The sequence below is a fragment of the Epargyreus clarus genome, unplaced genomic scaffold, assembly GCF_041222505.1.
Source record: "Epargyreus clarus isolate Ecla_fem2 unplaced genomic scaffold, WU_Ecla_fem_2.2 ptg000002l, whole genome shotgun sequence".
In the NCBI taxonomy this organism is placed as follows: Eukaryota; Metazoa; Arthropoda; class Insecta; order Lepidoptera; family Hesperiidae; genus Epargyreus; species Epargyreus clarus.
The window spans coordinates 7,854,894-7,877,651 of NW_027332210.1; the positions used below are offsets into that span (position 1 = coordinate 7,854,894).

The 22,758-nt window shown below is 36.1% G+C and overlaps 1 protein-coding gene and 1 non-coding gene across 4 annotated transcripts; one reads left to right on the top strand and one right to left on the bottom strand.

The window, feature by feature from the left end:
• Window positions 1–2,132: 2,132 nt before the first annotated feature.
• On the bottom strand, window positions 2,133–15,941 carry LOC140745077 (cecropin-like). Of its 3 annotated transcripts, none has more exons than XR_012102619.1 (2): window positions 2,687–2,829; window positions 2,133–2,312 (listed from the first exon to the last, which is right to left on the bottom strand). XR_012102619.1 is itself a non-coding variant. In XM_073076849.1 (2 exons), the coding sequence occupies exons 1-2, from the start codon at window positions 15,883–15,885 to the stop codon at window positions 2,217–2,219; spliced, it is 192 nt and encodes a 63-aa protein (XP_072932950.1). In that variant the 5' UTR covers window positions 15,886–15,941; the 3' UTR covers window positions 2,133–2,216. The 3 variants fall into 3 exon arrangements, 1 of the variants encoding a protein (XP_072932950.1); XM_073076849.1 differs by lacking the exon at window positions 2,687–2,829 and adding an exon at window positions 15,790–15,941; XR_012102620.1 differs by lacking the exons at window positions 2,133–2,312; window positions 2,687–2,829 and adding exons at window positions 14,943–15,150; window positions 15,790–15,929.
• On the top strand, window positions 11,326–11,397 carry TRNAP-AGG (transfer RNA proline (anticodon AGG)). The gene has a single exon. It is a non-coding gene; the product is annotated as a tRNA-Pro (tRNA).
• Window positions 15,942–22,758: the final 6,817 nt, after the last annotated feature.

Genomic DNA, 22,758 nt, shown 5'->3' on the forward strand with positions numbered 1-22,758 from the left:
TTCGAGCCGAGCTCCATAACCGCTCAATACAAAGCGACTCGCTCAAATGTTGCCAACCTCAAAATATTTCACTTCGAAAAATGCATTTTTTCGTACATTTTACAAAATGGCTGATACAATGTCAGCCATCTGGTTAAAAAAATATGACACTGCCATATGACAAAATTGAGGATACACTCCGGCCAATAAAATAAAAATGTCGAAAAAATATTAATAAAACCATCGCGCTACGGCCCCACAAACACACCTCGAAAAATGAAAGATTTCAAACTCAAATATCTCGGCGGCCATCTTGTTTTTCCAATTTTTTCTAATTTTATCGTAACAGTCGTCCCACAATTAGCCGAAAATGACACCAATCTCAAGTAGGCGCGCAGAATAAAAAAAAGTTGAAAATCGCAGGAGGGCCGCCATCTGAATTTTGTATGTTTCCCATTTTTCCCATAACCACCATAATATACCAAAAAAATATATCATAAATTATTACTACCCCCCACCAATAGTTTAGGCTGGGCTACTCGAAATGTCAAAAAAGTGAAAAAAAAATTCTAGCTCCCAGTGTTGCCAGTTAATTTGGATGAAAATAGTCAAATGTCATTACGACCCCCCCGACAAATACCCATGTAAAATATTTTCATTAAAAAAGTTTCTCCTTCTACTTTTTACATTTTTGAATGGAAAGTTCCAAAAAAAGTATGAACGAAGAAAAAAAATCCTAAACCTGGCAACACTTCAAGTCACGCTCCACAACCGCCCCATACAAGGCGATTCGCTGAAATGTTGCCAACCTCAAAATATTTCAATTCAAAAAATGCGTTTTTTCATACATTTTACAAATTGCCTGACCAACGATCCGCCATCTGGTTAAAAAATAAATAAATCCGATTTGGTAAAATTGAGCATATATCCGAGAAAAAAAACGAAAAAAATAAAAAAAATCTTAAAAAAAACACATCAGTGCCACCCCGCAAACACACCTCGAAAAATGAAAAATTTCAAACTCAAGTATCTCGGCGGCCATCTTGTTTTTTCAACTTTTTCTAATTTCATCGTATCAGTCGCCCTCAAGTTAGCCGGAAACGATACCGATCTTGGATAGGTGCAGAATAAAAAAAAAAAATAGCCCAATCCAGCTCGGCCGCCATCTTGAATTTTGAAAGTTTCAGATTTTTCCCATAGACACGGAGGCAAATAAAAAATTCCACTCATACATCAAACCCACCCCCCACCACTCCTTCAGGTCGAGGAAGTCGATTTTTCGTAAAACTGAAAAAAAATTCCTGCGGCCAGTGTTGCCAGTCGACATCGACGAAAATGGTCAAATGTCATTACGACAGCTAAAAAAAATATTCCAGTGAAAAATTTTCATCAAAAATATTTCTCCTTCTACTTTTCATATTTTTGAATGAAAAGTTTGAAAAATTGTAAGAGTGGGGAGAAAAAAACTCAAACCTGGCAACACCTCGGACCGAGCCCCACGACCGCCCCGAACAAAGCAAATCGCTCAAACGTTGCCAACCTCCGAATATTTCACTTCAAAAAATCTGTTTTTTTCATACATTTTACAAATCGCCTAACAGACGACCCGCCATCTTGTTGAAAAAAAAATGAATCCGATTTGGCAAAATTGAGGATATATCCGAGAAAATTTAAAAAAATGGCAACAAAATATTAAAAATCCCAAGAGATACGACCTCCCAAAAACACCTCGAAAATTGAAAAATTTCAAACTCAAATATCTCGGCGGCCATCTTGGTTTTTCATTTTTTTCCAATTTCATCGTAACACCCACCTGAATATTATTCGAAAAAGAAACAAACATCAGCATAAAGTCAATAAATAAAAAAGTTAAAAATTTTAAATCGGCCGCCATCTTGAATCTATGGCATCTCATATTTTTCCCTTTGCCTCGGGGGGGAGAGGAGAAAACCCGCCATAGACAACAAAGTCGCTCCTAGACGGCAACATGGAGAACGCACGCCATTCCTTACAGGATTATATATATATAATGTACCTGTTATAATACCGAAATGATCTCAGATCAGATCTCAATCTTCCGCGCAAGACGATCGAACCTATGCCTAAAATTTCTTTAATTTTCAATAGATAGAGATAGAAGTAAAAACAAAATAGCAACTTAAAAAACTTTATTCAATTAACATAAATAATTAAGTACTAAATGGCAGTCATGGTGTTTTTCTATTCTTTGAGCAGGTTCACTTTCCCTTGTATATGCTAGCAGCCTGGCCCACGACGGCAACAGCTGGCCCCGCTTTGATGATACCATCGCGAATGTGCTGCCCGACTCTCTCCTGAAAATAGAAAAAATATATTAAACATTTGGATAATAAACGGATAATTGTGAAGTAGTTTGTTTCTAATAGAAATGACTACAATAACAAATGTTAAAATTAAATATCAAATTAAAATTAACCAATAATCAAATAATAATAAAAAAAATATATTAATTACCTTCATGCTGAAACAATAATTATATCTATAATATTTATAAATAATTATAATAATTATTATACACAACCAAAACTAACTGCTTAAAAAATAGTAATAATAGAAGTCTTCTAATCCCCAAGTGACCACTATGGTCTAAACCTCTCACTAGAAGGAGAACCGTCAACCCGTACCCAGCAGTGGAACTAAAATTGCTTAAAAGAAAAAAAAAACATACCAGTTTCTTAAACGGGTTCCATCTGGGTTCTGGCGCAGCTGAGACCGTGGTCAACGCCATGATGCAAGCGAAGACAAACAGAAATACATTGAAGACCTTCATTTTAAATTATTATTGTATGTACGAGTACTTGATTATGCTTTGCAAGCGTTGAATCGAATGATGCTCTGTAAAATCTCCTCTGTCTTTTATACTAAACGTTTGTCATATACATGCGATAGAAATATTGTTTGCGGGAGAAATACAGCCGTAGTACATTGCAATAAGGATACGGGTTACAAGTTAGATGAGTAAGCGCGTATGTCTATGAAGGGGAGTCCCGACGTGGCATCGAGGTTAATGTATCCCGCATTTCTTTAGAATTGAAAGCAAGTTATGGGGAAGTACTGTATGCTTAGATGCGGTTTTAGGAGTCTTCGTATCTGTGATCGGCTTCAGGTAGAATCTTCCGAAGTAAATAGCAGGAGTTGAAATATAATTAATTAAATTATATAAAAAAATCTTTTTCTCACAGTAATATACTAAGCAGTGATAGCCTAGTGGTTAAGAAACGCGGCCTCTCGATCGAGGGGTCTGAGGTTCAAATCCCAGGCACGCACCTCTGATTTTCAAATTTATGTGCGTATTAGAAATTAATTATCACTTGCTTAAACGGTGAAGGAAAACATCGTGAGGAAACCTGCATACCTGAGAGATAAAAATCTTAAAGGTATGTGAAGTCTACCAATACGCACTTGGCCAGCGCGGTAGACTATGGCCTAATCCTTCTCATTCTGAGAGGAGACCCGTGCCCAGCAGTGGGACAGTAATGGGTTGATGATGATGATGATGATGATGATGAATATACTAAGTAGACACCAAGTATTGCATCCTATAACATCCACTAGTGGCCTCACCTAAGGCCTCACTTTTGAAGGTGGTAGAACCCTTTGTGGTTCGACTCCGGCGGCACCACCGCCACACCTATTTCTAACTAATAACAGCAGTGTTAGGCGCTGCTGTGTTCCGTATTGAAGGGTGTGGTAAGAGACAGACTTTTCTGAGGCGTCCCAGCTTAGTCCTCTGGGGTAGCGGCGCATCTGTGGCCGAGCTCAGGAATATCTAATCCTATCTGGGTTCGATTACAGATGTCCATGGGCGGCAGTCGCCACTTACCATCAGGTGGGCTGCATGCTCGTCTGCTACTCCTATATTATAAAAAAAAACCTAATTCTGTCCCTATAGTCTACATAGACTTGGGATCAGTATCTATAGAGCTGCGGTATCTCCTGTAGTAAGAAGCATCTAAAAGATGACTTTCAGAGTTGCAGGTGACAAGAGTGGGAGCTACCCCAGCTACCCCGAGAATTACAGCAGTATGTATATAATTTGAAATCGCGTAAAATGTTTGAAACATGAGCTTACAAATTTGTACTTAAATATTTGGATTTTACTGAACTCGAATTTTATTTATTCGCACAGAAATGAGACACGCTTTTCGTTTGAGACTCAGACAAAAAATATAGACTTCGCTTCTCAAACAAATTTATGATACGTACCAAAATTTTCTGACATATTACGAACTTGTACTCAAGAAACACACAAAAATCTCCATTTAAGAGCAATTTAGTGTGTCCTATTTATATGCTTTTTTTATAATATAAGAGTAGCAGACGAGGATGAAATTCATCAGATAGTAAGTGGCTACTGGCGCCCATGGACATCTGTAAACAACCCCAGATAAGATGAGATTCCCACCTGAGATCGGCCACAGATGCGCCACTAGCCCTGAAGACTAAGCTAGAATGCCTCAAAAAGGCATATTCCCACCCCTCAAACCGAAACACAGCAGCGGCAGCGTATAACACTGCTATTCACAACAAAATCATTCAATTGTAACCCACCACTTTCCATGTTTTGTCTGTCTTTTTTTAGTCTGAGGCCTTTTACAGATAAAAAATTATATTACATTAATATGAAGCTTTAAATAGGGTACGATTTTATTCATATGCTTATTTCCTTATTTCAAAGGAAAAGCTTTCAAAAAGATAAACGACAGGCTAAGCTCGACATGGAAAGTGCATTTGGCTTAAAAGTAAGCTTACTTCGTAAAAATAAATCTAAAATATGTTTGATTTTTTTAGTTATATACAGTTTACATATTATGTTTTTAAAATATGCAGTGTATTTTTTTTTCTAAGTGCACGATATACGAGCGACAGTCTATACTGGCAACCGTTCACGATGGTCTATGGTATTTAGTAAAAGTGGTAGAACCCTTTTTGGTTCGACTCCGGCAGCATCACCGCCACACCTATTTCTCTTTATAATAACAGACATATAACCGAGGCGTTCCAACTTAGTCCTGAACATGTCTGTGGTCGACCTCAGGTAAGACTACTCTTATCTTTTTTTTTCTTAACGAGGGGAAAACTTTCGACGGAACACAACCGGAGTCCTCCAAGCGCGATGCCCCGATCGGGCTCTGCCCTGGGGGAGCAATTTTCGCTCCTCCTGCGCCATCTGGTGTTCACGACGGTATGCGACCACACATACCGCTGTCCTTCCCGGGATCGCTTACTGGACGGCTCGAGCCGCCCGCAACTCCGGAAGCCCCCTTTTAGTCGCCTCTTACGACAGGCAGGGGTTATCATAGCCCTATTCTAGTCCCGGAACTGCAGGGACAAAGACTACTCTTATCTGTTTATTATTTGGCGGCAATCCGAAGCGTTGTGGCCGACCTCAGTTAGGACTATTCTTATCTGAAGTTGATTACAAATTTGGCACGGGTGGTAGTGGTAAGTTACCATCAGATCGACTGCATGGTTATTTGCTACTTCATTGTAAAACGATTGTAATGTACTTGTAATTATAAAAATAGAAAAGTGATTTTTCAAATTTCTACCTAACTTTGGATAGAAAGTGCGAAATAATGTAACATTAAGTAATATAATTGTTAAATATTGCAAAAATACAATAAGTGTATTGTAAAATGTTTAATTAAACACACTCAATTGATATCGTGTATAATCTTGTTAAGATTGAATTACTAATTATACAACAGATAAGTGAAAAACTGCTTAAGTGAGGTTTTATAAAAAGCAATAAATTGTCGTATATTTTAGTTAAAAATTTGAAAATGAAGAAGTAGAAGCTTTGGATGTGAAATCTAACAAATCATTATCATCAACAACCCATTACTGTCCCATTGCTGGGCACGGGTCTCCTCTCAGAATGAGAAGGATTAGGCCATAGTCCACCGCGCTGGTCAAGTGCGTATTGGTAGACTTCACATATTTGAGTTTTTTTTTAAATAAATCCCTAAGATATGCAGGTTTCCTCACGATGTTTTCCTTCACCGTTTTAACAAGTAATAATTATTTTCTAATACGCACAAAAAATTCGAAAAATCAGAGGTGCGTTCCTGGGATTTGAATCTCGGACCCCTCGATCGAGAGGCCGAGTTTCTTAACCTAACAAATACATATAAGAAATGGTCGAGATTGTAATTTTTTTCGTATCGAAAGTATTTTTAAAAAGGCATAAGTTAACATCAGGAACAAGTTAACACACTACCTAACGACCTAATAGGGGCCAAAAAGATATAAAATTAATAGGACATTTAAAATGGAAGCATCTTATTTTGTAATCCTAATTTAATTTACCTAGACATATAACATCATAAATATATAAATACAACTACAACTACATAATTATTATAATAAACATGTTAACTAATTGCTTTAAGTAATAGCCTATTGCTCCCACAATTTAGACGAATCCAACGACACTTCAAATTAAAATCAAAATCCTTCAGGCCGCTTCTGCTGTAAGACATACAAAATAATGAAAGATATATAATTACTAGCTGACCCGGCAAACGTTGTGTTGCCGTTTAAATAAAAAAATGCTAAGGGTGAACAACCCTTATCACTTAGGGGTATGAAAAATAGATATTAGCCGATTCTCAGACCGACTGAATATGCATATAAAATTTGGTGAAAATCGGTAAAGCCGTTTTGGAAGAGTACGGTAACTAACAATGTGACACGAGAATTTTATATATAATATATACGCTCAAAAACATTGCAAACGGCTATAAAATACAATTTTCAAACTTATGCCATTTTACTATCAAAGTGTTTAATTTAGATAAAATATGATGTCAAGTAACGCGATTAAGTAAGTACTATGCAGATAAATTCATATTGTTGATTGAGTATGAGTGTATCGTATGATCTAGGTCTGTTACTAAAGTACCTATTATACACGTATTTCTACCTAATAACAGCAGTGTTAGGTGCTGCTGTGTTCCGGTTTGAAGGGTGTGGTAAGGGAGAAAGACTTTTCCGAGGCGTTCCACCTTAGTCCTCAGGGGTAGCGGCGCATCTGTGGTCCACCTCAGGTAGGAATATCTAATCCTATCTGGGGTTGATTACAGATGTCCATGTGCGGCAGCAGCCACTTACCATCAGGTGGACTGCATGCTCGTCTGCTGCATAATGTAAAAAAAATAGTCCGCTTAAAACTGCTAGTCCGGTCTGAATATAGAAATGAATCGCGTCTTAGCCAATTGTATGACTACACCTGCTCGCAACAACTTCAGAGCGGACTAACAGTTTGGCGCGAACTATAATGACGACCCGCGTGGCGGTGCGGTTACCATACCGGTCTGACGCGCAGGTCCTGGGTTCGATTCCCGGGCAGACAAGTCTGAATGATGAATGTTGTTATCTGAGTCTGTGTCTTTATGTATTTCTCTATGTCTACATCTATGGCACTCACTAAAACGGGAATCCCACGTTAATCAGGGGTTCAAGGTTCGAGTTCAAGGTTCGAATTCGAGTTGCGCACATCAGATTTTTCAAAGTTATGTGGATATTATAAATTAATTATTACCTACTTGCTTTTTTTTTTAATATTTTTTTTTAAGTCAAAATAAGTTCTTTACAGAGCACTTTTTGAGTATCGATACAACTACCACCACTTCACAAGGTGTTTCGTTATGGAGAAGAAGATGACGATAGAAAACATACGAGGAAATCTACACACATTAGAAATCTTTTAAAAAAAGTTCCTAAACGTGTGGGAAGTCTATCAATTCGCACTTGGCTAGTTTTTTAAACCGTAGCCTAAGCCTTTCAGTCTGAGTGGTGACTCGTGCCCAGCAGTGGTACTATAATGGGCTGTAGACAAACACATTTGCTAATTCTATTCTATTTTATACAAAGAACTATAAACCGTTTTCTTCATGATCAACCGATTACTGTCCCACTGCTGGGCACGGGTCTTCTTTCAGAATGACAAAGGATTAGGCCATAGTCCACAGCGCTGGGCAAGTGCGTATTGGTAGACTTCACATACCTTTAAGTTTTTTTTTATAAATCTCTCAGGTATGCAGGTTTCCACACGATGTTTTCCTTCACCGTTTACGCAAGTGACAATTAATTTCTTAAAAACACACATAATTTCGAAATATCAGAGGTATGTGCCTGATTTGAACCTCGGACCCCTCGATCGAAAGGTCGAATTTCTTAAGCTAGGCTATCACCGCTTTTCAACTTCTATTTTATGCAAAAAACTAAAAACCGTTTTTTACTACAAAAAAAACTAAATTTAGACAAAGTATGACGTTTCATTGTTGACTTTCAAATAATTCCCGTTTCCAATTATGAAGATCAAACGCAATTTGGGAGTCCCCTATGATTTGAACTGTCATCTTAAAAACATTGCAATATCACTATTATAACAGTGTTATAAAACTCATATTTGTATAACTGACTCGGGTACTTCCCTGGCTCGGGTCATACTGTTATCTCGCATACGCAAAGCGAAGTAAGTCATATGCAAATTGGTTTTCGGTTCATTGTTCCATAATCAGGTCTTAACAATTAGTATTAATTGCTTTTATATATAAACCCAAATAATTATTGTAAGTCATCACTCGTGAATTGAACTTGACAGAGAAGCTCGATTTATTTGTAACTAAATTTGGAATCAAAAATGGATTTTGGAAAAATCTTCCTCTTGGTGCTCGCTTGCTTGATGGCTTTGACCTCGGTTACGGCAGCACCCAGTCCTAAGTGGAGGATATTTAAGAAAATTGTAAGTAGTGTTATTTGATTTTTTTTTCGAAATTATTCAAGTGTAACTATTTCACATAACAGTGTAAATCGTTACTACGTTCAGTTCGAACGGGACATGAGACGTTCCAATTTAGTCTTCAATAGCAATGGGTCTGGTACATTGGTAACAATCGAAGCCTTCTTGGGGTTGATGTCCATGGTCACTGACCACATATAATCCAGCTGCAAGCTTATTTACTACTAAAAATAATAAATGTTATAATAGAGTCGAGTGTTAAAAATGTATCGTTGTAGAAGTACATGGTTCGTATCCAAAATTCAATCTCAGATTTGAAATTCCTTACCTTAACAGTGTCGTTAGGTAACCTACATACTTTTCCTACAAGTTTAGAGGTGCCTTAAGTCAGCCCGTCTGCATTTGGTCCTCATAGTGGACTGTCACTCTTCTCGTTTTGAGAGAATGAGCCCAGCAGTGCGATAGTAACCCAGCATATTAATTACAACAAACCCATTTACAAAATATTCCCAAAAAGTGTACGTAATGATATGTCCAAAAACTAATTTTATTTCTTTTTATTTTTCCAGGAAAAAGCCGGTCGCAACATTCGAAATGGCATCATCAAAGCGGGTCCAGCCATTCAAGTTGTTGGTCAAGCTGCCACCATCATCAGAGGATAACTTACTACCAGTACCATCACCATGCCATCACCATAACCAGTGAAATGTTACACTTAGCTTGCATTTGTCAGAGAACGCAATTTTATTTTTTGGATGTCCTAACGTGTAAACCATTTAGGTTTATTAGGCTAATTTGTATCACGTGACCTTCGGCCGCCATTTTGAAAAAGGGATGCAAATCGTTTTCACACTCTATCAAGTAAAGAATTCATATAGAAAATTCGTAATAACAATAAGTGTCTCAAAATGAATTATCTAGGTACAACTTTGTTTCTTATTGCCAGGTTTAAAAAAATCAAAAATAACAAAGATAATAACGGAAATAGAACAAAATTTGGGAACAAATTTTCATTTACAACTTTTTTCTAGTGGGATTTACAGAAAAATGACGTCAGAGCATTTGATAGTGTTTATTTCCTCTGACTTTTGCTAAGGGCCAAAAAATGTAATATTTAATATTTACATTTAAGTTATAAGGACTACCGTGATACCTTTAGTATTAAGATAGAAACAGTGCATTTATTATTGTATAAGAAATACTCAAACTAGTTTATTTTCAGTACCTGTGCCATTTGTAAAGATCTACTTTTTTGTATAAGAATTTACATTTATATTTAAGAATCCTCAATAAATACTGCCATTTTTAAAAAAATACTATTTTCTCTTATACTACAACCCATTATTATCCCACTGTTGGGCACATCATCATTCGTAACAAGAATTGTTTAGACTAGTATGATAATTGTAAATTGTTAGAGTTTACATATCTTTCTGTACTATCGAAAATTGAAAGATCCCTCTGTGGTTCGACTCCGACGGCACCACTGCCACACCTATTTTTGCTTCATAACAGCAGTTTTAAGTGCTGCTCGCACTCGTCTGCTACTCCTGTATTATAAAAAAAACTAGCTGACCAGGCAAACGTTGTGTTGCCATATAAATAAAAATATATTAAAGGTGAACAACCCTTATCACTTAGAGCCGATTTCACCAACACTTAATTTATACTAGAGTAGCTATCCCCGTATAACGTTACTCTGTCAATTTATTCCATGGTTAACTTCAATTTCGTTTCACCACGTTCGTCTAAGGATATCTTATTCTCTCATAGTTACTCTGTGACGTTGAACGAATGAATTGAACAAATACGTAATGCATCCAAGTAAAATAGTCAGTTTCACGTATACTTGCACAATAGCACTGCATATTCTTACATTTGTTCGGATAATACGTTATCTTGTCAGTTTAGTTGACAGTGATCCCGAGCTTTTTGGTTTAGTTTTGTCGTATTTGGATTTTTTTAATTTAGCGTAAACAAATCTTTATTATTGTTTTATATAATTATATAAAGTACTATTAAACAAAACCGATTTTCTATCTTTAGACGACGTTTCATTATTAAGGTTTTAATCAATGATATAAGTAATTAGTACAAGTTGTACAACATACAATACAGTGACAGAAAAATGACACTACTAATCTAAGAATAGCCGCTTATTCGGCCGAAATCGGCGGTATACGACTTTACTTCAGTATAGAGATTTTGTCATTAGGATAAATGTCGGTGAAACGTAAAATAGGCTTACTCGCGAGTAACTAACGACTTATTCTGGAAATAAGATTTATGCGACGTTGGTGAAATCGGCCCTTAGGGGTATGAAAAATATATAGTAGCCGATTCTCAGAACTACTGAATATGCATATAAAATTTGGTGAAAATCAATAAAGCTGTTTCGGAAGAGTACGGTAACTAACATGTGACACGAGAATTTTATATATAAGATGATATGAGTTGGATTTTACAGTCATATTACTGAATTTAAACAAAAATATTAGTCAGTACAGGTCACTTCAAATTTACTCACGTGAGATATAATTTTGATGTCCCCTGCAACCGGCTCGTTGGTCTAGGGGTATGATTTTCGCTTAGGGTGCGAGAGGTCCCGGGTTCAAATCCCGGACGAGCCCAATTATTATTTTTAAATATCGTCAAATATTTTTTTTACTGTTTAAAGTGAGGTCGTGTCGGTATTTGTTCAAATCAAATCAAATCAGAAATACTTTATTCAACATATATTTTTACAGAACCCTTTTTGAATGTCAATACGAGTATATCTATCGCAGAATAAATCTTTAGACGCCAAAGTTCAAATCACAAGCATGAACCACTGATTTTGATAAATTATATGCATTTTACAAACTAAGTATTACTTTCTATAGGAAACATCGAAGAAAGGAAACCTAGTCGAAATCTTTATGTTTAAAATATACGAATAGCAGACGATATTCATACCCAGATAGAGTTTGATTCCTACCTGAGGTCGGTCGCAGATGCACCGCTACCCTTAAAGACTAAGCTGGAAGTTCTCAAATCGTTTGAAGTCTACCAATATGGACTTGGCCAGCGTGATGGTGGAGTGGAGGCCATAGCCCAGCAGTGGGATAGTAATGGGATGAAGACCACATTCGTAAGATTTTTTGACTGCTATTTTCAACGTTAGTAGAAATCATCTATTTCTGCCTTATAACAATAGTGTTTAGGTCTTGTGTTCTGGTTTTTAGGGTGAGGTAAGAGAGACAATTTCAAAATGCCACTTTACCTTTCTACATTTAATTCTTAGATCTAGATAAGCATCACCTTTCACACTTTATGTAAAATTCATGTATGCTTACATCTAAGCTTAAGTACTGTAATAAGTCGGAGCTAAGCCAGGTGTTTGCTTACATTAACGACTTATACTAAAGAAGGACAAATAGTACTAATTAGTAACCTTCAACCTCGCTTTGAATATATTTTGGGTAAGTATACCTACCGTCTTATTGCAAGCGATTCTTTTTATTTATACCTAACGATAAGGCAGACGGGCTACCTGATGGAAAGCAGTCCCGACGCCTATGGACATTTGCAGCACCAGAAGAGTCGACAATGCATCGCCGGCTTTGAAGGAGGGCTTTGTTTGCACCCCTCTGAAGAGCCCCATGTCATAGCGCCCCGGGAATACCTCAGGAGAAAGTTTATTCCATATTTTGCACGGACGCGCGTGTTATCGAAAAGCGAATTAAAATTAGGTTTATTTTTAAATCTGTGCGAAAGGGGGAACCAATTAAAGTTCAGCGCGGTATGATAAAGTTCAATCACTTGATATAACTAGTAATTAATATAAAAAAAACCTAACTGCTTTAACATTATTAAGTAAAACGGAAAGTACTCGTAATACTACCTAGGCTATGTGAATCCATTAGGGCTCCGGTATCCCCTGCCTGTCGTAAGAGGCGACTAAAAGGGGGCTTCCGGGGTTGCGGACGGTAAGAGTGAGAGCTCGAACCGTCCAGTATGCTACCCCGGGAAGGACGACGATATGTGTGGTCGCATACCATCGTAATCACCAGACATTGTGGGAGGAGCGATCCGGGCATCGCGCTTGGAGAACTCCGATTGTGTTCCGTCGGAGATCCCGGAGTTCTCCAACAAGCACTGAGGACGGCCACCGGGGGGGTTTTAGTGCGGTAAAAATCCCACATAACCTGGCGTCGCTCCCACGTCGTCGGGTACCTTTTGAAGGTAGTCCCCTCGAAAAGGTAAAAAAGGATAAAAATTAATTACATTACTCTCCAGACACACAACACAGACATTAGGTACCTACAATACAGGTATGTGCAAGCAACTCTTATTTTTTAAGCAATAATAAAATTTATATACGTAGGTATATAAGTATGTATAAATTAATTATCACATATTTTAATTATAAAGTAAAACATTGTGAGCAAACAGTCATTCTAATATGATTAATGAATATATCAAGGACTCGTTACAATAAATTTACACTTAGAAAGCCGTTATTCACACGTGGTGCTACAGTTAGATAACTGATGGCGTTAAAATCAATCAGAATAACGTTTGAAATGTTAGAAAGTTCTCTATATTAGTAACGTAAAATAGTTAGATTTAGAAGAGGAGTAATCAGCACCTATTTCTTATTGCCAGGGTACAATACCGCTCTGGTAAAGTACGGATTGGTAGTCTTCACACACTCATGAGAAGTTTTTTAAGAATTGTTGGGCGTATGTATAGAATTCCGCACCAATTCTAAAATGGTCCTGATGGTAAGTGACGTTTTCCGTTTACTATCATCTGGGGTTGATCCAGATAAGAAAAGAGTCCTACTCACGATCGGCCATAAATGCGCTGTTATCCATGAGAGGAATGCCTCGGAGGAGTAGTATCTGTAACTATCACTGGGACGTCTTACCCCCCGAGCGCGGCGGTGGTCAGGAAATTCGGGTCTCGAGGATACCCTCTTTGCCCGGACAGATTCTCAGGTGGTCGAATGCCCCCTGGATTTATAATATTTATTCATAAAAATATAATGTTATTTAAAACATTATAATATAATGAACAAGTATCACCAATAGACCAACCCACTGTTAAGTCGGTGGTGCTTGAGGCCATAGGAATGCCTCGGACGAGTATGTCTCCTTTACCACACCCGTCAAACCACAACACAGCAGCGCTTAAAACTACTTAGACAGAAATAAGAGTAAATAAACACAAAGATGCAAAAGTGCGAAATTTGTGGCACAAATACAAACCCAAGACCCCAAGAATCACACCCTCCGTAAGTATGATGAACGATGTCTTTCTAAGACATTTAGACTTGCAAGACGCACTTTGTATGTTTCATAAAAGTTTTGTACACAGAAATTCACTTTAGCATTTCGTATGAACGCATTATAACCATTTGGGGAAAATAATATTATTATTAACCCGCTCAATTACTTTGTCTACTGAGTTGGCTTTTTGTAGGCAATTAAAAATAATGAATGAGGTTTTTTATAATGTAGAAGTAGCAGACGAGCATGCAGTCCACCTGACGGTAAGTGGCTATTGCCGCCCATCTGTAATCAACCCCAGATAGGATTAGATATTCCTACCTGAGGTCGGCCATAGATGTGCAGCTACCCCTGAGGACTAAGCTGGAACGCCTCGGAAAAGTATGTGTCCCTTACCACACTCTTCAAAACGGAACACAGCAGCGCCTAACACTGCTGTTATTAGGCAGAAATTGGTGTGGCGGTGCCGCCGGAGTCGAACCACAAAGGGTTCTATCACCTTCAAAATATATTGAAGGTGGTAGGTGATGGTGAGGTAGATTGAAGGTGGTAGAATCCATCGTGGTTCAACCCTGAAAGCATCGGCGTTACACCTATTTCTGCCTGCTAAATAATAGCAGTGCTGCTGTGTTCTGATTTAAAGAGTGTGATAAGGAAGACCATGGGTGACCTCACATTGCATTCCTCCAATCTTATTGGGGTAATTACAGATGTCTATGGCTTGCAGTAGCCACTTACCACCAGGTGGACTGTATCCCCGCTATCTACGTTGGTATTTGAAAATAATGAAGAATTTTGATTATTTATTACTAAAATGTATGTATACCAAAACTTAGTAATGTTTTATAGTCTTCGTTTATTTTTTATCGATGCATTAACTAAGAATAAATAAAATTAAGAAATATTATAATAAATACTTTTATTATGGCACTTTAAAACTATTAATACATTTTATATACATCTTATTAACTAATTTTATTTACATATACAAGGTAAGTTTGATGTATTATTTTAAGTTTAGCCTTTAGCGATGGTGGCAGCCTGGCCCACGACGGCCACGGCTGGGCCAGCCTTGATCACCCCGTCACGAATATTGCGGCCCACTTTTTCCTGTAAAAAAAATATATATTAGATACATAATCATCATCATCATCATCAACCCATTACTATCCCACTGCTGGGCATGGGTCTCCTCTCAGAATGAGAAGGATTAAGCCATAGTCCACCGCGCTGGCCAAGTGTTGGTAGACTTCACATACCTTTGAGATTTTTTTATAAATCTCTGAGGTATGCAGGTTTCCTCACGATGTTTTCGCAAGTGATAATTAATTTTCTAATACGCACGTAACTTTGAAAAATCAGAGGTGCCTGGGATTTGAACCTCGGACCTCTCGATCGAGAGGCCGAGTTTCTTAACCACTAGGCTATCACTGCCCTTAATACAGAATTGATTAATAATATTTTGTTCTTTATGCCTAGTAAACATTTCTAAAATAAATTATTTTGATATTAATTAAAAAAAAAAGTTAAAACAGTTTAAAATTAAAAATAAAACACAAGTTTAGTGTAAAAAATATTATTCACGACTACTCATTTCATTTAAAATAGAAAAATAAATGAATAAATTCACTGTGCTTTAATAGAATAAAATATTAATCAATAAGAAACTACCTTGTACCTTGTACCTTGTAAAAATCGTTTTTTTTTAATGAAGAACATTAGATTAAATAAATAACAAAAAAAACTTACGACTTTCTTCAAAAACTTCCACTTGGGGCTGGCTGATACCGCGGTCATAGCGAGGAAGCAAGCGAAAACAAAAAAAAAGATCCTTGAGAAATTCATTTTGAATTTAAAATTCGAATGTGAACTCGTATGTCACAATAGCAATAGTGTTTGAATGATGCTTCCTTGCTATTCATTCATTTTATACGTTCCATTATACAAATTTATTTTTTACTCGACAAAGTAAAAATTGTATAATTTTAATCTTTTTGGTCATAGACATAAGAGCGTCAGTGTATTAGTGAAGTGTACGATAACGTGGTTTGTGGTTGGTTGATAACGGGTCAGAGTAGGTCATACGCGGAACTCTAGTACTAAGTAAGAAGTGAATCCCCTAGTAATTCGATCTTTCGTGTCTAGAGAATCCCCTGCTCAGGCCATTTTATATACTTATCGGAAAATATTTATGAATGAGTTCATTAGGGACTTTGATTTTATATTTTCCAGCAGAAAACTTAACTTCATATAAAAATGGTATTATACTTGAGATAAGTTTAACCAATGAAGCTACCTGTTGTGATTTGTAAGTGACATTAGAATTAATTCAGCTGATAACACACTAGTGACTGACTAACGTCCATTATTAGTCAATCTATCTAATTTTTGCCTAAAAAGACCGAAATAGACAATTTGCAATTTGCACGAATTCTCATATTTCTTTTTTTGGTAGATAAAATATTGGATAGATTGCTTATTAACAATGCACTTATCTGAGATCGATCACATTATATGTAATGTGTATTACTCTGAGAACTAAGTAGGAAAGCTGGTTATAATAATAGTAATAGAATTCAGCAGCGTTGTACAGTTGTTAAAAAGGAAAATAACCAAGTTTATTTTTTAAGAAAACGAGCATGCAGTCCACCTGATGGTAGTAGCCACTGTCACCCATGAACATCTGTGATTAACATTAGATAAGATTAGATTCATAACTGAGGTTGGCTACAGATGCGTCGCTACCCCTGAGGGCTAAGTTGCAACGCCTCACATAAGTATGTCCCTTACCCTTCAAAAGGGAACACTGCAGCGTGTAAGACTGTTGTTATTATGCAGAAATAGATGTGGCAGCAGTCGAATCGAATTACAAAGGGTTCTATCATATGATATCAATTTCAGTTGAAATATACAGACGCATAGTAAGATAAGTTCAAAGTAACTTCAACATAGCCAATATTTGGCAAACATGATAAAGTTCTGAATGGCAATCTGAACTTATACAATACTGGATGCAATATTACTTACAAAGAACCTACGAGTATCTCAACTAAAGCCAAACTAAATATTTTGTTCTAGTTTATAGCATAAATTTCGTGTTATTTCGATTTTACAGGTTCGTCAGGGAGATTTTTATAAAAGTATCTCGTAGGCCAAGAATGGCTAATGACCGACATACATGGAAACACCATGAGGAGGAATATACAGGTTGAATTTTTCAAACGGGCCTTCAGGGCCAAATCCGAAACTATAAAGATTAGCGAAAAATGCTGAAGGTAGTGGAATAATATAGAGGGTGTATTTTTTTTCAAAATGAACTCGTTCGATTCCCGACTAGGGGAAAAGATATTTTAAAGAAGTAACGATGCAGTTTTAGTTTTTATCAAAATCGGCCTCGTAACTCCTTTCAGCATTTTTCACTAATCCCTTTAGTTTCAGATTTGGCCCTGAAGGCCTATTTGAAAAATCCACCCTGTATACTAGTATATGTCAGGAATGTGTTTGTGTGTGTGTAATACCTAGATCCAAACCAGAAATGTATTTTATTATTTCAATGTCTGCCTCATTGGGAATCGAACCCGAAATCATGCGTAGCAAATGAATACGATTTCTCTATTTACGTTGATTTACAAATATGAAAAAAGTCTGTAACACTTCCTCATATCCGTATTACTGTATGTGAATAAAAATATGCAAAAATATTGGTTTAGTCGACTTTGCATTATTTGTAAAATGGTTCTGTTATAAATGTATTCGCTTAATGCCTAATTCTTAAAATAACGTTATAAAAATAAAACATACTTCGTAATACTTTGTTTCTTATCGATGAGAATAGGAACTGTGACATAAACAGAGATGTTTTAACATCAGGGCTACCATTAAAACCTATATATTTTGTTTCAGTCTTGTAAAATTGTAATTAAAATTTGTGTATCTACTTCTCGGTTGTTAGTTATATAATATGAGTGAGCTACTCAATTGAAACATGCAATACGAGTATATAATTAAAATTGAAAAAATCAAAGTTACGTATAAATAAAATTCTTAAGGTCTCTAGTAGAGGGCTTTCTCGAATAAAAATAAATAAGTTCTTGAGAACATGTGAATGTTTAAAATAACGACAATAAATTGTATAAATTATTTATGAACTACCTGCCGGTCTCAATAACCTACTAACCTTTAACTACAAGTTAAAAAAATAGTTAAAAAAATAGCAAAAAAAATTAAAAACTTGATCAATATATGACGCAAAACAATAAAAAAATTACGTCATTCGGCATTTATCCGACAACCACACATTCTGAAGGATATAATAGGATATATTTCCTAATTAGGTCTATTTCCAGGAAGTATCACTCACCAGCCCTACCTAGGTAATTCACCTCAAACGTACTAATTACTGACTAGGAAATGTAAACATTGTTGTTTGCTCATCTTACCGAAATCTTATAAGAGTGTGTCATAAAAATATTGCAGTTAGCACAATTTTTGAGTGTACACAGTCTTATTAAACTATTTTTGTATTTAGAAACGGGTCTTCCCACAAAGGGGGAGGCCTGAAACATAATTTACGTGCCAAACCATTTATTTTTTTCTAGCGGCGGGTAAAGTTTTCAAGTATATTTTTTATAATATTGGAGTAGCAGACGAGCATTTGCTCCACCTGGTGGAGTGGTGGTAAGTGGCTACAGCCTCCCACAAACATTTGTAATCAACCCCAGATAAGATTAGATTCCTACCTGAGATTGGCCACATATGCGTCGCTACCCCTGAGGACTAAGCCGGATTGCCTCGGATATGTATGACTCCCTTATCACACCCTTTAAACCAGAACAGTGCTTAACACTGCTGTTATTAGGCAGAAAAAGATGTGGTGGTGGTGCCGCCGGATTTGACTCATAGAGGGTTCTACCACCGTCAAAACGAGCGGAGGTTGACTGCGGAGGGTAATGTTTTCCGAGCGTATTTTTACCACGCTTTTTGATTGTATGTATGTGTGTATGTATGTAACGGAATCTTTGAACTCGCTTTTTACCCACTTTGTACGGTTCGATTAATTTAAATTTTTGAATAATTATCAAGAACCCATGACAATACACGATTTTAATATTTTTATCCCATTATCCTCATCAAGATCATCAGGAATCAGCATTAACGATTTTCCTTGTGCGATCTTAGCGTGGTTTTTAGTTTTTAAACTAGGTATATTTTTTTATATCACGGCGTGCGTAAATGGACGTTTTACGCACGCTTCGCGTGCGCAAAACCCCCATTTCCGACCCCGTAATATAAAATTTTATACAACACGCGGACGAAAAATGTTTTTCTGACTCGTGTGATTGCAGTCCTCGCCTGCGGCTCGGCCTGCAAACTCACACTTGTCAGAAAAAAATTTTTCGTCCTCGTATTGTAATGTACTATTATAAATACAATACTCACTCAAACGACCAACAATAAAATACCTATTTAGCAAAATTGACTTATTTCACTCCAGCAAGATGTCATTCAAACAGGAGGTTAGGGACATTTTAATTGAAAATTTAATTTATTATGTACTATGTCATTGCAAACATCTCTTCTCATATTTATATTATTATTACTCAATGAGGGTGTAGTTTTTAAAAGACTCACGTCAGTTTCAATCTCCTTTAACTGCTGTAAAGTGGCGTAAGAAGATTTTATTGTATTGATCTCTGTATGCATTAATGTAAGATCTTTTAGCAATTTAGTAACATCTGGATCTGTTACCTTAATAAGTCCAATAATATAGTTTAAAATGCGTTTTTCCTTTCCCGCACCTTTACGAGATATTTTCTTACGTTTGTTTGACGGAATGGAATCGAAAAGTAACTTCCATGATTGTTGTATTTGTTCATTTGTAAATGAAAATGAACAAATTTGCACTAAACTAATTTCATCAATTATCGATATTTTGTTCAATATATAAGCTAGTAATTGGTCAATTACTAAATTACATTCATTACATTTTAAAAATGACGACATTTTTTGATGATGGTAAAATGATGATAATATTTAAAATGATGGTATTACTTAAATTATTTATAAACTATTAATGTATATTAATATATATCTTTTACTTAATTGTTACAAAATACACACACATTTATACACATTAATATAGTTATGGTGGTTATTGATAAATTACAAATAGTAGCTAGTAGTTAGTAAATGATCGTACTTTATTATTATTTGAAATACTCATAAAGTGCAAATACTTTGTTGGCTGTAAGTAGATTAAGCTTGAAAAATTGTATAGTACTTTAAGAGCTGTGGATTTTGTTGATAAATAAAATAAAAAAAATATAGGAGTAGCAAATGAGCATAAAGGTAACTCGAATACCGGGAATGGGGTCAAATTTATCTAGCAAGATTTGCCTCAGTACATACAAGCTATAATTAATTAAAAGCGTATAATAATATTATTATTGCATGAATGGTAATTCACCGGAACAATATGAAACCAATTAACGCGCAAGAGTGATGCGTCACATAATAGTATTATTGTATATAATGTAAACATTCAATATTATATTATTCACTATCAAAAGTTGGACGCGGGGATTCACCGATAACCTTTTATTGGATTTGATTTAACTAAACAAATTGCATTTTGTTTTTTTAAGGGCCGAAAATATTGAAAATGTATGAAGTAGGGATAATTAAGGGTTACTCGCCGATAATTACAGGCACGTATCTCTGATTTTTCAAAGCGGTATGTGTATTAGCAATTTATTATCACTTGCCACCGCCACACCTATTTCTACCTAATAACAGCAGTGTTAGGCGCTGCTGTGTTCCGGTTTGAAGGGTGTGGTAAGGGAGACAGACTTTTCCGAGGCGTTCCAGCTTAGTCCTCAGGTGTAGCGGCGCATCTGTGGCCGACCTCAGGTAGGAATATGTAATCCTATCTGGGGTTCATTAGAGATGTCCATGGGCGGCAGTAGCCACTTACCATCAGGTGGACTGCATGCTCGTCTGCTACTCTTATATTATAAAAAAAAAAAACTTGATATAACGTTGAAAGGAAACATTATAAGGGTACCTGTACACCTGAGTATTCTAATAAGAACGACGTACATAATTATTAGGTATATGCGCATTAGAGATTCATGATGATTGCCATTTTAGTCTAATAAATGTTCCAGGTTCGATCCCTGATAAGGCAAAAAAATACAATGACAGTTATTTTTTCTGGGTCTGGGTGTTCGTATACTTCTGTGTCCACGGTATTTACAACATATAGCAAACTAGTTTTTGCCCGCGGCTTCGCTCGCGTTTAAAAGAAAATAATATAACATACTAACACACATAAAACTGTAAATTCGTACCTGCAACTTTACTAAAGATCATCACTTGATCAAATGCATAGTTTACGATTCAATCCTTACTAATATCGATTAAAATAATCCATGTTTTGAGTCCAAAAGATCGATCCTCCGATTAATCGATCTTAGAGTTACTTTCGGATTTATAATATTAGTAAGGATAATATTTTTATTGTCTTTAAAATGGGTTGATAACGCTATGGGCTATCAGCCATACATTTTGCGAATATGCATGCCAAAATTTTGCATCGCAAGATACAATCGCGATGCTAACACGATGCAAACGAGATATGGCCACGATGCTGCCACCGCTATTAGATTACCCCTGAATTGATTGAGGTAGTGGAATATAGGAAATATGCAGAAGGAACCTTTGTTGTGGTACTGTTTTATGACACAAAAAATGTTGTAAGCAAAAAAATTTCATACATTTTACAGGCTTTATACTGTTTTGGTATGTTCTGCACTTAAAAAAAACTCATTTTCGCCATTCCATGAGGACTAGGCTGGAACGCCTCGGAAAAGTATGTCTCCCTTACCACACCCTTCAAACCAGAACACAGCAGCGCTTACCACTGCTGTTATATTATGTTTTGTTATATTATTTTTTATCGTTATATATTTATGTAAATACTTATTTATTTTTACTACGCGAATACAGTTCCATATATTCCATACTAAACTGCCTACATCTCTTCTGTATTTTTTTGTTTTCTTAGGACCAAAACTGCATCTACCGTAAAATTCAACCGAGGTAGGTTGTATAAAGTCTCTTTGAAAGCGCGAGAGAGTAATAGTACAAAGCGGCAAAAGGATAGGGCTCATGGGACACATAATTATGCGTAAACCCAAAAAAAAATCAAAAGATAGTATTTTTGGTCGCGAAAGACAAAAATACATAGTATAAGTAGACATAGTTTTAGAAATCTGACACTCAAACACAGAATCTCCTGAAACAAATCTGTAGCGATTTTCCACAACCAGTCAAGAAATGGCGTCACATGTTTCTGAATCACGCTATTGAAGTTTTCTCAACATCTTGTGTATATACCAGCTCCGAACTGAGACTACCAGAGCATGGTCGCTCTTCACGTATATTTTAATAAAATATATATGATAATAAATAATGTAATAAATAATTTATATTTCTAAATTCAATTTAAATACGAGCCATTTCTTTGTAACCGTAAAAATTAAGAACTAGAATAAAACAAAGTCTAATAATTACAAAAATTACGTCATTAGTTATTCCTCTCGAAAATTAACGTTAATTACGACTAAAATTATACGTCTGGCCGTTTAGGTTAAATAGGACTACAAATGACTATAATTTAGACAGAAATCCCTTTGAGTCTGCAATATAGACCTTAAT